Source organism: Paramisgurnus dabryanus, chromosome 17 (assembly GCF_030506205.2).
Source record: "Paramisgurnus dabryanus chromosome 17, PD_genome_1.1, whole genome shotgun sequence".
In the NCBI taxonomy this organism is placed as follows: domain Eukaryota; kingdom Metazoa; phylum Chordata; class Actinopteri; order Cypriniformes; family Cobitidae; genus Paramisgurnus; species Paramisgurnus dabryanus.
This window is the reverse complement of record NC_133353.1, coordinates 18,315,633-18,333,757: the sequence shown is the minus strand read 5'-3', so window position 1 is coordinate 18,333,757 and position 18,125 is coordinate 18,315,633. Positions and strand designations below refer to the sequence as shown.

Here is an 18,125-nt window from a genome sequence, read left to right as displayed (position 1 = left end):
CCTGATTCCTTCCACGATGATTGCCAATTTGGCTGGGTAGAACAAACTATAGTTTATCCCGGCGTTTCGTAGCTTGGCTTTCACTGGATTGAATGCGGCGCGTAGTTTGCCAACCTCTGGACACACATCTGGGAAGATGTGTACCGGGGATCCCTTGTAGTAAAGACGGCCTTTATTTCTCGACAGCTTCAGAATTTTTTCCTTGTCAGAATAGTAGTGAAAACGGGCGATTATTGCTCGGGGCCTCTCTCCCGGTTTCGGCGCGAGCGTCCTGTGCGCACGGTCTACAGTCATACTGGAATCCCCCAAGTAATCGGCTCCGAATAGCTCCATCAGCAAGTCTTTAGTGAAACGAATTGGATTTCCTGCCTCCACTCCTTCTGGAACCCTAACGAATCTTAAATTCTGTCGCCGACTTCGATTCTCCAAATCCATGCATTTTTCACGCATTCTCTTATGTTCTTTGGTCATGACTTCATGGGACTGTTCTAGTGGGGTCACCCTGTCCATCGTTTCACTCAGTGCTTTCCCTATCTCCGTGCACTCACTCACCGATTCGGCCTGCGCTTTGTGTAAGGCAGCCAGCTCCGGAAAGATTTCCTCTCGCAGCGCTCGCATGTCTGCTTTCATCTCTTCTCGATTCTTTTGCATTTCCAGATGTAGGTTTTCAATTTGTGATTTAATGTCCTTAATCACAGCTTCTCGGTGTGTGTGCAGTTCTGCTCTAAGTGCACTTAGTGAAATAGGAGAATCATCGTGTTGCACATGTTCGTCCATTTTTCTTTCGCCACTTTCCACCTTCGTATTACGCTGATTCGCCGATGTAACTTTTTTGCACGAACTCGGTTTCATGTCAAAATATACGTAGCAAAGACTCCTTAACAAGACTGATAAAGGTTTGCACAACTGATTAGTCTATTGAGCAATTATTACTTATTTATTCGAGGAGCTCCCTTTCTCTGCTGCTCACTCCATGCGGGCGGAAGCGGAAGTCCCCTAAACGCCGTTTTTCTAAAGAATAATTTTTAAACTTTATAGGTGGTGGTGGAGAAGAATTCCTCTTTCCATATGAAAAGCATTTTAGCGCAATATACATGTGTCATATTATTGTTCTTAATATATAAGAATACTAATATATTTTTACAACATTTTTAACTTAAAAAAACATGTATTTTTTATACCACATTAATCTCTTTAAAATATTAATACTTTTAGAAAAACTGACATAATTATTAATTTTATGAACAATGAAACGGTGTTAAAAAAATTCGACAACACAAATAATTAAGATATTAATTGTAAATAGAGTTAAGTGTATTAGGCTCACACTAAATTCTCTGTTGCACTTAGTATAAATGCGCATTGCACGTACAGTCATCTTAATAGATGTATGAGCTGTTATGCTGGCAAGAATGGGTTGACGTCACTTTGCTGTTTTAATAGAAATGTTAAATATTCAGCAATTCCCTTATTAACTTCTGGAAACAACCGCAATGACAACGCATATAAAAATTTAGTTTTTTATGCGCCACCTGGTGGATTTTCTGTGAAGCGAAACACATTAAGGGAAAAGGGAAAGTAGCCCCCCCCCCCCGAAAACACTTGCAGAATTCTGCGAGACTCCGCAAGACTATTTGGCGAATGCCGTGGGAGAAAACGCGCGTTTTTAAAGGCCACATCTGTATGTTAGAGCTTTCTCTGAATTTTTCAGCGCAATTGATGACATAGGATTGCGCAACTTTCACACGCTTGCAAAATGAAACTGCAGAGATCAGCCGGTTTAGTTTTATCAATGAAAGGCTAAAATAGCGCTCTTTACCGTGTGTTCGCGCCAGAAGTCAGAAAAGACGTAAAATATTGTGCTCAGTACCTCAGATTAGATAAATGGGCGGAGAGAAGGCGGTCGCCTGTGGCTGTTCGAACACATTTAACCACATTTGATATTGCACTGTTAAACTTTTGGTAAATAATCTTCCTAAAGCACTTTTGAATTGATTTCCTTAGCATATTACTGTATGTCATTTTGTTGATTTGTTATGGCCATTATTTGAACAGTGAAAATACTGTAATAATAAAAGTTTTTGAACTTGTCACTAATGCTGATTATTCACTGATTCATTTAAATTGAAATATTTAATACTTTAACAGCAAAAATTATGTATGCGATTAATTTAGATTAATTAATCACAGAGTATGTAATTAATTAGATTAAAATGTTTAATCGATTGACAACCCTAAATAAAAGCGATGTGTCATAGGAAGGAAATTGTACAAAAGGTGCTTATAACAAAATACAAGTTTTCACTATTCTAAACAATTCCTGTTCGAGAGAAAAGAAAGAGTTAGTTTAGGTCTTGAAGATGCAATGTCCCTCTCTGTGACAGACTCTTCACAGTTTGGTTTAGGGACAACTAGGATAAGTCACTGACCGCCACACTGAATCTTTTAAAAGAACCAAAGTCCCACCCCCAACCACCCCCATTATGTAATACTTTTTTATATATATTTTAATAAGAGATTTTTACTCCGTGTTTGGGACTTAATAGCCCGATTTGTGGTTTTTTTAGTTTTCTTTTATAGTTATGGCCTTGTTTAGTGGATTTTTTTTTTTTTTTACTGAAAAGGGAGAAGAAGAGGTGTTTTTTGAAGTGATGTGGCGGACCGGATTGCAACAGGAAGGTCATTCCACCAGCAGGGAGAAGTGAAGGAGATTAAGCAGTAACATGATTTAGTGCCTCTTTCTGAAAGTAACAAAAGGCACCACTCTAAACGTAAGGTTCTGGATGGGGTGTAGGAATATATGAAGGTGTGAAAGTATGCTGGTGCGGTCCCAGTGAAAGTTTTGTAAGTGAGTCTGAGGGACTTGCACCTGATGCGCGTTTCAATCGGTAGCCATTGGAGAGAGATAAAGTGCGGCATTACATGAGCCCTGTTAAGCTTCTGAAAAATGAGCAGAGCAGCTGCGTTCTGAACCATTTGTAGTGGTTTAATGGATCGTCTTTGCAATGTTATAGGAGAAAGACAGTTCGCCATCTAAGACTAAACGTGAGGTTTCTTGCCGTTTTGGAAGGAGAAATGGTTGTGTGGGTTGTGCTAGAAAAACAATCAACTCAGTTGGTTCAGTTGGAGGTGGTGTTTCTTCATCCAAACCAGGATGTCTTCTAAGCAAGCTGTAATACGAGCTACTATGGTGTGATCATTTGGGTGAAATTAAAAAAAGTCTGTGTCATCAACATAGCAGTGGTAGGAGAAGCCGTGTGCCTGTATAATAGGTCCAAGGATGTTGTGTAGATCAGTGGTTCTCAACTCCAGTCCTCGGGACCCACTGCTCTGCACATTTTAGATGTCTCTCATATCTTCCACACTCAGTTCAGTTCATGGAATCTATCCTAACGAGCTGATGATCTGAATCAGGTGTGTTAAATAAGGGAGACATGCACAATATGCAGAGCAGTGGGTCCCGAGGACTGAAGTTGAGAACCACTGGTGTAGATGACAAGGAGTGGACCAAGCACTGATCCCTGAGGAACCCCAGTGACCATCTGGTGAGCTGTGGACCACGCACCCTTCCATGACACCCTGAAGGATCTCTCGGAGAGATAAGATTTAAACCATTGGAGGGGAATACCCGTGATCCCTAGTGATGATAGGGTGACAGCTGCCTTGTGTTGGGTGCGTCATTATGACGTAAGAGTGGAGCATAAGGTTAATAAATATATTGATTTAATCCTCCATTATATGAAAATGTGTTTTACATATTTTAGATAGATAAAAAAACGATATGTAATAATAGACGTGCAGTGGTGCTCAAAGTTAGGGGACAGGAGAGTTTTTGGTTTGGAAAAAGTAAGCATAAAGATAGTTGCCCCTGTTTGCAATATACTGGACTTCATCCTACTGTATGAATGTGCCTTAGGTGTTAGTGGGATTTCTGATAATAATAATAATAAAGAAAAAGAAGAAAATCCTTACAAATACACTTCATGCTTTTAATTCTGTTTGGTTCTGTTTGGTGGCACAGGAATGCCAGATTTCACCTTTAACAAGAATTTTGAGTATATGTTTGGTATACTTTAGCACATTTAGAATTTGCTGTGTAAGGCATGTCTATGGAATCTTTTGGTAGTTATGAAGCAGAAATTAATTTCTAACCCATTCCCTAACCATAACCTGCCCCTTATATAATAATAAATTGATAAGAATTAAGATAAGATAAGATAAGATAAACTTTATTGTCCCGAAGGAAATTTGTTTTAGACACACAATATGGCTGCTGCTTAACACAATTACATGCTATATACAATTGTGTGTACACTTACATCCAATAACATCCACACTAAACCTAACCCTAAAATCTGTAGGAATGTTGTTTTAGGATGAACAAGGATGTTATCTCAGGAAGGTCACTGTACCTTACTCAAAGAGTGTTTCTGTTTACAGGACAGCACTATAATCTATACGACCCACATATCTTACCTGGAAATCTACAATGAAGCTGGCTACGATCTACTGAATCCCCAACATGAAGCATCTCGTCTGGAGGACTTACCGTTAGTTTCCCTTCTGACTCTTTCAAGTTTCAGAAATTAAAAACGTAATTTAACTATGTATTATTTCACATGATGTGAGATGGCTCCTTGTCTGAAGTGGGTAAGGATAGTTTATTGTAGTAAATGTTTTCAAATATCACCACAATTGGATTCCAAATACTGCAGTCATCTAAAGGAAGCATAAACGTTACGTTTAAAATGTTATTTAATATGAATATTGTTGGACAACTAGAAAGAAGGGCTAGTTTAGTAGTAATGTTTGCATGTGCACAAGGATACATTTGTGAGGCAGAGGTTGCATTAGATGTATTGTCATTTTGACAGACAGGGTCGTAAAAATTTAAGTCCATCATAATTATTGCCTGTAATTTAAATACTCATATTTTAATAATATGAGATTTACATGTTTTTTTTTTTTCATTTTCATTTATACACTTTCAGGGCAAGCATACAAGGAAAAGTATGTGTTTATTTACTTTTCAAGAGAACAGATTAACAGCCTGGTCTTAAAAGCATTTGAGACCAGTGGCCGGTTGCATAAACATAGCTGTGACATTAAGACTGCGTCTTATGAATGATTCTGACTAACTAGCAATTAGTTAGGGCCAATCAGTCTAACTATATGGATTTAAATTAGACTAATCTACCTTTCTATGTAACATACTTAAAACAGTTATGATCAGTCTTGAAGAAAAAAATTCATGACTAACTTTTAAGACTAGTCTTAAAGTTTTATGCAACCGGCCACAGGGCTTACTAATCACTCTTGCTAATCCTAATGTCATATACCAATCAAGCTGGTAAAAACTATATTGGCTAATTTTTTCTGACGACCTGGCCAAGAGGCAGTATAAAAACAGTACAATACAAAAAACATAAGAAATACAAATAACACAGCTATAAACAGTGACATAAAAACAAACAAATAATTAAAAACATGTACAATGATCATGTATTACTGACTGAAGTAAATTTTTAAAGGAAGAAAGCGAAATAAATGAGCTAAGCTTTAACGTCTGCTGCAGTTGATTCCAATCATATGCAGCAGAAAAGAACAATAACCAACAGAGGGACGAACTTTGGGTATACGAAGGTTAAAAATTATGTGATGTGCATTTACAATGCTGAATTTTACTTGATTTGTTTATATATTTGGTTTTAACTACTCCAGTTTACTTTGAACTAAAACCTATTTTGTTTGTATTGTAATTGAGTTTCCTTTTTTTATAATTTGTTATTTACTAGGAAGGTGACCATCATGGAAGACTCAGACCAGAACATTCACCTTAAGAACCTGTCATTGCAACAAGCGGCAAATGAAGAGCAAGCTTTGGATTTGCTTTTTTTAGGAGACACTAATCGTATAATTGCAGAGGTGAGGACATCAGTTTGAATTTAAACATTGACTGAGCTCTCTGTGGGCTTGGCACTTTTTAGGTACTCATCCGTGGTTTAGGATTGTACATATGTGGTCTTTAAAGTGCCCATATTATGACTGCTTTTCCACAAGTTATATAGGTGTATGAGTTCCATAAAGCATGTTTCAAAAGTTGTTTGCTCGAAATAGCTTGTAGGGTAAAAGTTTGTTACCCATCTCTAGGAGCCTCTGTTTCAGGGCATTTCAGATTCTGCCGTTTTGAGCTAGTCATTACATATTTATGAGCTGCTGCTCCTTTGATCACGCCCCACTACTAACGTCATGTGCCCGTGCACGTGCTCAGTGGTATCGTGAGCAGTACAGACCATACTGTGTTATTATTTTATATATTATTATTATTAACGGTTTATGTTGCCAACAGACAAATCATGCAGAAAAGTATCACTAATAAGTACACTACAGGAGAAGAAACTCATGACACACAATGATTCCAGATTAAATTGTGATGTTACGTTAGCAGTCACAACAATAAACTCGTTTTCCCTGGACAATGCTAACATATTCCCATAATAAAACATTTTCAAACGCATTAGTTTTGCAAATTACAGAAATTAAGGCCCGGCGGGGGATGTATACTGCTTGTGGACCGCGTGCTAATTGCTAGAAGCTAGCGGGAGGTCCGGACCGTAAAGTTATAAGAGGCTCGGGGGTTAGCCTCGTCAGAAAAGCCGGGGCGGTAAGGCCCGGTCTCGGTGTGTCAAACTCATCATGACACACAAAGATTCCAGCGTAAATTGTGATGTAGCAGTCTCAACAATACACTCGTTTTCCCTGGACAATACTAAAATATTCCCGTTATAAACATTTTCAAACGCATTATTTTCGCAAATTACAGAAATTAAGACCCGGCGGGTGATGTATACTGCTTGTGGACCGTGTGCTAATTGCTAGAAGCTAGCGGGAGGTCCGGACCGTGTATATATCTATGCGGACCGTAAAGCATGGATTAAAGTGAAAAAAATTCTTCTGGCTGAAATTTTTCAGGCCAAGTCATATTCCTTTAACTGAAACGTAATGTAGGCGAGACCAACAACATTTTAAGGGGAGATTTTTTTGCCATTTAATTCCATATTAAAGTCTCCTGTGGCATATATAGGTAGATGTAGTTTGCATGGCATTTAAGATGAAAGTGAAACAGCTAAATAACTCACTATATAAAAAGAAAACATGAATATCACCACCTTTTATGAATCTTTTATTAATTATTTATTAATAGTAAATGTATTTATTTTAGCATTTACTAATAATTTGTTTAATCAAAACAGTTTTTTAAATTGAAACTGTTATCATTCATGAACAACCATCAATTACTGTAATGACATAAACAAGAATTAATTAATGCTTATATACTCTATATTTTTCATTGTTTGTTCATGTTATATAATGCATTTACTAATTTGAACAAATACAACTTTTTAATATCATATTATTCAGTACACATAAACGAATAATCCAGGGTCTGTTCACACACAGTTTACAGTCACAGCTCTAATACAGTAACGTTATGTATGAATATAAACCCTGAACGAGTAACTCAAGTCAAACTCGTGTACAATTTGCACAGTATGTCTGTAACCATAGTGACAGTTGTGAATTAAATGACTGTACCTTTATCAACAAAATATTATGTCACAATAGAGGCAGCGCTGATGTGCTATTTTGTGCGCAATGTTTCTGCCTTTTACTTTCTCCTAAGACCTAAATGGTCGTGTTTATATGAGGATACTTGCAAAGACAGGATTTTTTACGCATATGTTTATTTAAGGCCAATAAAGCGGTAAAAATACTCACACAATGAGAAGCGAATACCCGGCTTAAGTGCCGATCTGACAGAAACAGCGGCCGCATTTAGCACTGTTGTTTGTGTGGCTTTTGTGACCACACGCAAATGCAACTGCAAGAACCGACAGGATGACATCAAAGTGCTGTGAGAGCATTTCGGAAGCAGTCTCCTCTTATGATTCCTTGAATCGTTCTCACTGGATTTGGATGTCATCTGCTTCCTGGTTCTTGTGGCGCCACATGAAGTTTACCCACATGAAGTGTGCGGCAGACATTGGAGAAATGACTATCGAAGAATAAATTGCTGTTGAACATCACACTTAGGTTCTTAACTGTGGAAGATGGCACCAAGGTGCAGCCATCAATGGGCAACTTGTAACCTGACATATTTTGTTTGGAACGATTCGGTTCAATAATAAGTATCTCTGTCTTATTGGAGTTTAGCATAAGGAAGTTATGTTCCATCCAGTCACTAATATCGCTAATATAGTTTGTTAGCTTAGAAAACTGGTGTGTTTCGCAAGGATGTGAGAACATGTAAAGCTGGGTATCATCTGCCTAGCAGTGAACACTTATGTTATGTTTCCTTATTATGTCTCCTAGAGGTAACATATATAAAGAGAATAGGACCTAGAACTGATCCTTGCGGTACGCTATATTTAACCAGGGAGTGATATGATTCTTTCTCATTTACACAAAGTGATAGCGGTTTGTTAGATACGATCTAAACCAGGCTAACGCCTGACCACTAATGCCAACAAAGTTTTCTAGTCTATTGAGTAAGATTGTGTGATCTATTGTGTCAAAGGCTGCACTAAGGTCTAGTAATATAAGAATTGAGATTTCACCACGATCAGATGTTAAGAGGAGGTTATTTGTAACTCTTAAGCACTGCTGTCTCCATGCCATGGTGAGGCCTGAATCCTGATGGGAACTTTTATTAATGGGAATGCATACTATTATTCACCAGAATTCACTAGAATGAATAATTCACTGGGGAGGCAGTGGCCTAGTGGTTCATGTAGGTTAACTACAAACCGGAAGGTTGGTGGTTCCATCACCGGCTCCACCGGACCAAGTGTCGAGGTGTCCTTGAGCAAGACACTTAACCCCAGCTGCTCCCGACAAGCTGGCTGGCGCCTTGCATGGCTGATACCGCTGTCGGTAGTGATGGTCGTTTTCGAAGCACTGCATCATGAGGCTTCGAAACATTTAAAAAATTTTTGTTTCGAATCAGTGGTTTGGAGCTTGTTTCAAACTGGCCCAAGTCACGTGATTTTAGAAAACGAGGCTTCATTACGTCATAATTGTTTCGAAACGTTTCGAAAATCCGATGGTTCACCACTAGGGGGAGTTGATCACATGACCAGTGTCTAATATGTTTAGGTGAACTCGGGTCAGTTTTATTATGAAAGTTCATAAAACATTCATCCTTCTGACTAATAACAATGCCATTTTGTCTACTTTTTGTTTATAGACAGATTTAATGACAAAAATGTGCATGATTAAAAGAGTAGTTAGTTTTAATGATTTGTTTGCCCTAAGTAAAACTAAAAACACATAATAGACTTTTAACTGTCTTAAGTTAAATAATTTTTTTAACATATTTTAATACAAATCTTCCTATTATTTTGTTAAAAAAAGTGTAAAATGTTTGGACATATCTGATTTTACACTATTTTGACCAGCAGGGGTCGCCAGCGTGTATGGTGTTTCGAACTGCTTCGAAAAACTGAATCAATTTTCGAAGCAATTGGTTCAATTGATTCGAAGCTTCGAAAAGCTTAATTTCTCCCATCAGTAGCTGTCGGTGTATGAATGTGTGAGTGAATGGGTTGTAAAGCGCTTTGGATTGCCATAGGTCTGTTAAAGCGCTATATAAATGCAGTCCATTTACCATTTACCAAGAATGCACATAGCTGACTTGCCATTACCTTTTCTAATATTTTAGAAAGAAAGGGGAGATTTGAGATTGGTCTAAAATTATTAAGATCCCCCTGGTCAAGGTGTGGTTTTTTAATCAGCGCTCTAATAACTGCTAGTTTGAAAGCTGTTGGAACATACCCTAGTTTTAGCGATGAGTTAAAGGGACATTTCATCGGTAGAAACATTAATCTCTATTGAAAGTCAGTAATATTTGTAGTCAAAATGTAACATAAATTTAGATGACTTTAGGGCACATTTGTATGGAAAACTACAACTCCCACAATGCACCACAATGCACAGCTCTGCAAACCACTCCCCTTAATTGAAACACTGCTCAGATATGCTATTGTGTACATAGAAATGTCTCGGTTACGGATGTAACCCTCGTTCCCTGAAGGAGGGAACGGAGACGTCACGTTGTGACCGACGAATTGGGAATTCGGAACTCGCTTAGAGAGACCAATCTGCTTCGAATACTACTAAAACGCCAATGAACTTGCCATTGAGATATTTGCATAATGCTGGCGCCGCCCCGCCAGGTACGTATATAAGCAGCAGGTGCAAATAGGGAAATTAGCTTCTTTTTCGCTGAGAAAGCCGGAAAGTGAGACCGGCCGTAACAGCAGGTGGCAGCACCTGTGGCGACAGGACGTGACGTCTCCGTTCCCTCCTTCAGGGAATGAGGGTTACATCCGTAACCGAGACGTTCCCTTTCAGTCGGTCACTACGACGTCACGTCGTGACCGACGAATTGGGAATCCCTACCAAAACGCCACTAGGGGCTGACCTCTTCCAGTGTCTGCGTAAAAGCCCTCCGGTTCCACTTAAGGAGGAGGAGATAGGTTTTAGGGCAGAAGGCCGGGCAATAGATGTTCCTTTAACCCCACAGAGGTGCCAGCGACTGGGAAGCGCCCTACCTCAGCGGGATAGGAACGCTGCGGAAGCCACCGCCCGTCTTAAGGGCTAATGGTGGGCGAAAGTCAACCGTAGTTGAGGAATAAAGACAGCCGTGGCTGTGTAAGCAAAGCAGTGCTTTGCTAAGGGAAACGTGGGCTGGTAGGATTAACCCCACGGAAAAATACTCACAAAGGAACCCGGTGGGACACAATGTGGAGCCCGAGCCAACACGTAGGTTCGCGAGGATACAGCTAGTGAAGGCTGACAGCCAATGCTCCGCAACAAAGGCTGCCAAGGCAGCGGAGGAAGAACAATTCAAACCATTACGCATTTTTGCTCTGAAGGCCTTCCATACTGACACAGTTATGAAGCATCAGTTGGAGGCTGCAAGCTGACCTGCGAGACTGCTCTCCGTGCTCCCCCTGGTGAGGAAAGAACACGAGAGGATACAGGCTCGATACGAACACTGTAGAATCTAATGAACGTATTAGGTGTCGCCCAACCAGCAGCTCTGCAGATGTCTGTTAGCGAGGAACCACGAGCGAGAGCCCAAGATGAGGCAACACTCCGTGTGGAGTGCGCTCTCAAATTAAAGGGGCAAGGAATACCCTGAAGATTATAAGCCAGGGCGATAGTATCAACTATCCAATGAGACATCCTCTGCTTAGTGACAGCTTTCCCTTTCTGCTGGCCACTATAACAAACAAAGAGCTGGTCTGAGGTCCTGAGGCTTTGCGTGCGGTCCACGTAGAATCGCAGTGCGCGTACGGGGCACAACAAAGCCATGGTTGGGTCTGCCTCCTCCGGGGGCAGCGCTTGCAAGCTCACCACTTGATCTCTGAAAGGAGTGGTGGGAACTTTGGGCACGTAGCCTGGTCTGGGCCTCAATGTTACGCTCGAGGCAGCAGGACCAAACTGAAGGCACGAATCGTCAACAGAGAATGCATGTAAATCCCCTACTCTCTTCACTGAAGCCAATGCTAGCAGGGTCAGAGCTTTCATTGATAAAAGCTTCAGACTCGCAGACTGCAAAGGCTCGAACGGGGGGGCCTGAAGGGCTTTCAGCACCATGGACAGGTCCCAGGGAGGAATAGAAGGAGGGCGCGAGGGGTTTAGCCTACGAGCGCCTCTTAAAAATCTAATAACCAAATCATGCTGGCCAACTGATCTGCCGTTGATAAGTGAGTGATGAGCAGAAATAGCAGCGATATCAACTTTAATGGTGGAGGGTGACAGCCTACCGTCTAACCTATGTTGAAGATATAAAAGCACGATGTTAATAGGGCATTCTCTGGGGTCCTCGTGTTGCGAAGAGCACCAGGTGACGAAAAGGTTCCATTTAAACGCGTAAGCCCGTCTGGTGGACGGAGCTCGTGCCGCGTCGATTGTGTTAGATACCGCTTGCGGTAAATCACCTAAACCTTGCGTGCGCTCAACGACCACACATTGAGATCCCACAGGTCGGGGAGCGGGTGCCATAATGTACCCCCTCCTTGAGAAAGAAGGTCCTTCCTCAGGGGAATCCGCCAGGGAGGGGCTGTCGCGAGGAGCATTAATTCTGGAAACCAATTCTTGCTCGTCCAATATGGGGCGATCAGTAAAAGGCTCTCCTCGTCCTGCCTGACTTTGCACAGTGTCTGTGCGATTAAGCTCACTGGGGGGAATGCGTATTTGCGCATCCCCCGAGGCCAGCTGTGTGCCAAAGCGTCCACGCCGAGGCTGCCCTCGGTTAGTGTGTGCAAGCCTTCCCACATCTAGTTTAATTCGCTGTTCTCATAGTGGATAAATAAGGATAAAGATTCCTGTTAGAGAATCAGTCAATGGAGAAGTAATTCCTCAAACTTCTATTTATTATAATTAAGCAGCCAAGCAATGATAGCCATATACATTGGTAGGAGTATGGAGAGTAATGATGAATTATGTTGTGGTCTGTAAAATAAACATATAAATGAATAAATCTGTATACATTCACTTAAGTAGTTAAGTTTAAGTTATGTGATTAAAACAGTCATGTAAACATTACACATAACTATTAGTTTAGTTAAGTAAATTAACAGTATATAACATGAACTCAAACAGTTATTAAATATAGTGCGATAGTGCGAAGCACATGGTTGCACGTGAGCATCAGCGTGTACAATGCTAACATGGCTAATATACATATCAGATTACTGCGATCGCGTCGCGATCGTCATTTGCATATATAAACACTGGCATAACATCGAGCATTCACAATAGCAGGCACAAGGTGCTAAAGATGTAACAATATGCGTGATTACTCACATATTTGACATGAACGCACAACATGAACGATATCAGAGAGCTCAGCTGTCTGTCACAGCTCTCAGGTCAGTGGCAACTGTTTAATGGTCCGCCGAAAACAAACAATAAAGGCAATAAAGTTCCCTTCCGTGAACGGACTTTATGACAGTTAGTGAATAAAATAGGCGACAGTGGGTATCGTCCGGCGACGCAAACAGGTCTATCTGCGCACGACCGAAGTTCTTCCAAATTAGCTGGACCGTCTGGGGGTGGAGTCGCCATTCGCCGGGGCGCGCAGCTCGAGAAAGCGCGTCTGCTGCTGTACTGAGCGAGCCCGGAATGTGAATGGCACGAAGGGACCTCAGATGCTTCTGACTCCAAAGGAGGAGATGACGAGCGAGATGCGACAGGTGACGGGAGCGCAAACCGCCTTGACGGTTGATATACGCAACGGTCGCAGTGTTGTCGGTGCGTACTAGTACATCCTTCCCTCGCAGCTCCGTAGCGAAGCGTACAAGTCCCAGATATACTGCCCACAACTCTCGGCAATTGATATGCCAGTGCAACTGGGGTGCTGTCCACACCCCTGAAGCTGTAAGCTCGTCGTACGTGGCACCCCAGGCCGTGTCGGACGCATCTGTATGTACAACAGCATGCCGAGCGATCTGTCTCATGGACACACCGGACCTGAGAAACGCGGGGTCCGACCACGGGGGGAATGTTAGGCGACACGCAGGTGTAATAGTTACACGATGGATGCCGGCGCGCCACGCTCTCCTCGGGACTTGATCGTGAAGCCAACGCTGAAGCGGTCTCATATGGAGCAGCCCGAGCGGTGTCACAGCCGCTGCTGCTGCCATATGCCCCAGGAGCTTTTGAAATTGTTTCAGCGGGACCGCATTCTTCCCTCGAAATGAACCGAGGCAAGTCAGAATTGACTGGACGCGCTCTTCTGTCAAACGCGCCGATAAATCGATCGAGTCCAGTTCCATCCCGAGAAAAGAGATCCTCTGCGTGGGACAGAGTTTGCTCTTTTCCCAGTTGACCCGAAGACCCAAACGGGCGAGATGCCGAAGCGTTAAATCTCTGTGCTCGCAAAGCGTCCGCCGAGAATGCGCTATTATAAGCCAATCATCGAGGTAAGCTAAAATGCGAACACCGCTCTCTCTGAGGGGTTTTAACGCCGCCTCCACTACTTTTGTGAACACACGGGGAGAGAGAGACAGCCCGAACGGTAAAACTTTGTACTGGTATGCCCGTCCCTCGAACGCAAACCGGAGAAACGGTCTGTGACGAGGGAGAATGGACACATGAAAGTACGCGTCTTTCAGGTCTATTGCCGCAAACCAATCTTGGGGGCGAATTGAATTGAATATTTGCTTCGGTGTTATCATCCTGAAAGACCTCCTCTGCAGAGATTTGTTCAGAACGCGCAAATCCAAGATCGGTCGCAACCCCCCGCCCTTTTTGGGTACTATAAAATACGGGCTGTAGAAGCCCGAACTCATCTCAGTTGGAGGGACCGGCTCGATCGCGTCCTTCGCCAGCAGGACTTCGACCTCTGCACGCAGTACATGTGCATCGGACGCTTTCACCGTGGTGAAACGAATGCCCGAGAATTTGGGTGTGTGCCGGCTGAATTGTATTTCGTAACCGAGGCGGACAGTGCGTAAAACCCAACGAGACGGGCTGGGAAGCTGAAGCCAAGCCCCCAGGGACCGTACGAGGGGAATTAACGGCACTACCGGGGTACCCGTGGGGGGGCGGCGGAGCGGGACAGGTGGTACTGCCGGTACGTCTGCTGAGACAGCATAAGTATCTACAGTATGTGTGTGTGTGACACTGACCTGAGCCCGCTGAGGGTGACGGTCGTCTGGTCTCCTCAGCGGAGAGCACAGACTCCGATGAGGGTGCTGGTGGTCCCGTCTCCTCAGCGGAGAGCTGGGACTCCTCAGGACACCCGCTGGCGATAGAGGAGAGGGAGAAAGAGCATGTGAATGCCCGCTCACATCTCTCTCGATCCTCTGAAGACCTGGAGAAGGAATAGGAATGCACTCTTTTTGTGGTTTTGTGGGTGCCGGCTGAGAAGCCGGCGGAACAGAAACAAAACGAAACCAAAGATTCTCCACCCGGCCCTCTACCGGTGGAGGGAGCGATGCCGTCACCGTCTCCCGAAGAGTGATCCCATCCAAATCCAGGTCGCCCGTCTCAGGGTCGCTTCGATTTCCGTTTACCACGGGAAGCGGGCGGGGCGGGCTGCCGACGGCTGTTCCCCCTCCGTGGCCTGGAAGATGTTCTAGTGGGGGGGTGGAGGCAGCCGCCGCAGGGCGCCCTCGGTGAGGAGCAGACGGGCCCGCCGGCGCTGGAGGGCGAGATGCAGGTCGCTTGCGCCGGGGCATGATCTGAGCGATCGCCTCCGTCTGCTTCTGGGCGGCGGAGAACTGCTGGGCGAAGGACTCCACCGACTCACCGAAGAGGCCAGCCTGGGACACTGGAGCGTCCAAGAACTTATTCTTCTCCGCATCCGACATGTCCGCCAGACATAGCCATAAGTGGCGTTCCTGGACCACCATCGTGGACATGGCACGACCAATCGCCTGCGCTGTCACCTTCGTAGCGCGAAGAGCCAGGTCAGTGGCAGCCCGGAGCTCCAAAAGGACAGGCGAGTCGTGTCCTCCCTCGTGCAGATCCCTCAAGGCCTTCGCTTGGTGAACCTGCAGCAACGCCATTGCGTGCAGGGCTGAAGCCGCCTCTCCACATGCCTGGTGGGCAGCGCCCGTTAAACCGAAGGACTGTCTGCAGGCACGAGAGGGGAGGGTTGGGCGGTCCTTCCAAGAGGGAGTGTTAGCCGGACACAGCTGCATCGCGACCGCGCGCTCCACGGGAGGGATCCCCGTATAACCCTTAGCGGCTCCGCTGGTGAGGGAGGTGAGGGGGGAGGGCTGAAACGGCCGTAATCTGGTAGAAAACGGCGACTTCCAGGTTCTAGTCAGCTCCTCGTGCACCTCGGGGAAGAAAGGCACCGGTGGAGAGGGTTGTGACACCCGGGCAGCTCCAAAGAACCAATCATCCAGGCGGGACGGCTCGGGCTGAGGGGGGGAACCCACTCTAACCCTACGGTCTCCGCCGCTCGAGCGAGCACGGCCACCATCTCTGGATCGAACTCCGGCGTCCCAACCCGACCAGAGGGAGGAAGGGCGTCGGGGTCCACATCAGGGGGAGGAGGCCCACCCTCGGATGCTGCGGCGTCGGTGGACCCGGAGGGAGGCACGATGGATTCTAGAGACATCGTAGAACACGACGCTGAAGTCTCCATCGGCACATCAACCGGCTGTGGATGAGGAGGCTGAGAGCATGAGGGACGAATCCCCCGACCGGCTCAGCACAGTGATGCGCAGGTCGTCCCTCGAGAGCTTCACAGTCGCACCGTGGCGGCGTTCAACACTCGCATGACGAGGGTTGCGCTTTTCCCGGAGGAAAGACAACCGTCTACGCAAATCCACAAGGGACATGTTCTCGCAGTGAGAACACTTACCCCCAGCGAACACTGCCTCTGCGTGCTCGATGCCCAAACACGAAAGACAACGCTCGTGACCGTCCTTCGGACCCATATATTTGCCGCACCCAAGATCGCACGGACGAAAAGCCATCCTGAAAAGGACGCTGATGTCCGGATATACGAGAGAGTGGCTGCCTTTAACAAGGCACAAAGCTCTCTCGTATCACTCTTTTAGGGAAATTCACTCAGATGCTCAGTTGATGATGCGCACAGGGAAGGCAACGCACACACTAAACTCAAAACAACAAACAGGTGTAGAGCCGTGGAATTAAGCGAAGCGTCCGCTGTGGTACTGCTAGTCCAACCAACTTCAGCAATCAAATCCCAACAGAGTAAAGTAGCTTCTCAGTAGCAGATACTGCCGGCTTTCGAAGCGATAAAAAGCTAATTTCCCTATTTGCACCTGCTGCTTATATACGCACCTGGCGGGGCGGCGCCAGCATTATGCAAATATCTCAATGCCAAGTTCATTGGCGTTTTAGTAGTATTCGAAGCAGATTGGTCTCTCTAAGCGAGTTCCGAATTCCCAATTCGTCGGTCACGACGTGACGTCGTAGTGACCGACTGAAAGGGAACACTCACTTCATAGTGAGACGTCTGTTTATCCCTGCAGGCTTTGGCTGTTGCTTCCAGTTTAGGATTCTAAAATATGTATCCAGGACGCCGCTGTCCATATACGGTACAAAGCTTGGGTAGGAGCAAGCTTCATTCAGTTTCTAATTTATTTGTGAGAGTGCTTGGCCAAACATGTATATTCCCAAAGAAGAAAATGCCGCATCCTGCACACAAGCGCGTCCACCGCAAAAGATCCACAGATGCGCTGGCTCAGCGCTTATGCTCGTAGGCCGAAACACGTGTGTGAATTAAACACGCACAAACATGCGCAAAGTACCTCTTCTTGCCCGAGAACATTCACCAAACAAACGTCCATATCCTGATCTGATGCGGAAATGTATACAGAAAGCACACAGCGAGACAACAACCACTACTAGTTCATCCAAGCTCTAGCCAGTCCAGGGTTCTCTACGGAGCAAAGGCAGAGGGTTTGCAGCGTCTTCCCCCGGGTTCCTCTACGCAGCCAAACCCAGGCTCCGGCCTACTCCTCTGGCTTCTGTTCCTCCATCTGCCTCAGCTCTTTGCTGTATTGTGGCTCATAAAGGTGCCATGAACAGCAGATTAGAGCATCACAATTACGAAATCACCCTCTTCCATATCATATCGATTACCTTCCGCTATTATTGTGACATGAAGTCTGGCTCACTCCACAACGTCTGTTAGCTTAGCTTAGCATAAAGATGGGGGCTGTTCTTTTTTTTGTCTGTGTTTGTATATTTTCGTAAGTCCCACCCACAGATATGTAGGAGGTCTTTAGCGTGTGTGGGTCCCACCCATAGACCCTACCTTGGAAAAATGAGTAATGAGTGTCTGTAGACTTTCACCCTCTACAAAGATACAGCAGTTCCTTCCTTCAATGATGCAAAATGACGATTTTTACATCATTGAAAGAGGGAAGTGCAACACTGAAATCTGTATTTCACCCGTCTCAGGGGAAACTGAGGGAATGATGCACGACCATTCAAAAACATGACTGGGGTTCTAACGATACAAAGCTTAACCCTCTGGGGTCCGACCATTTTGGGACACTGTCAGAGGTTCTGACATGCTCTTACATTTGGTCTTTTTTCAGTTGCTTTAAACATATTAATGGCAA

At 44.5% G+C, this 18,125-nt stretch overlaps 1 protein-coding gene across 1 annotated transcript in view; it reads left to right on the top strand.

The window, feature by feature from the left end:
- The window catches only part of kif6 (kinesin family member 6), a 677,660-nt gene that overhangs the window by 176,826 nt on the left and 482,709 nt on the right, over positions 1-18,125 (top strand). Inside the window, exons 5-6 of the mRNA XM_065274836.2 lie at positions 4,441-4,550; positions 5,796-5,925. Coding sequence (XP_065130908.2) covers positions 4,441-4,550; positions 5,796-5,925 — 240 coding nt within the window. The remainder of the gene's footprint in view (positions 1-4,440; positions 4,551-5,795; positions 5,926-18,125) is intronic.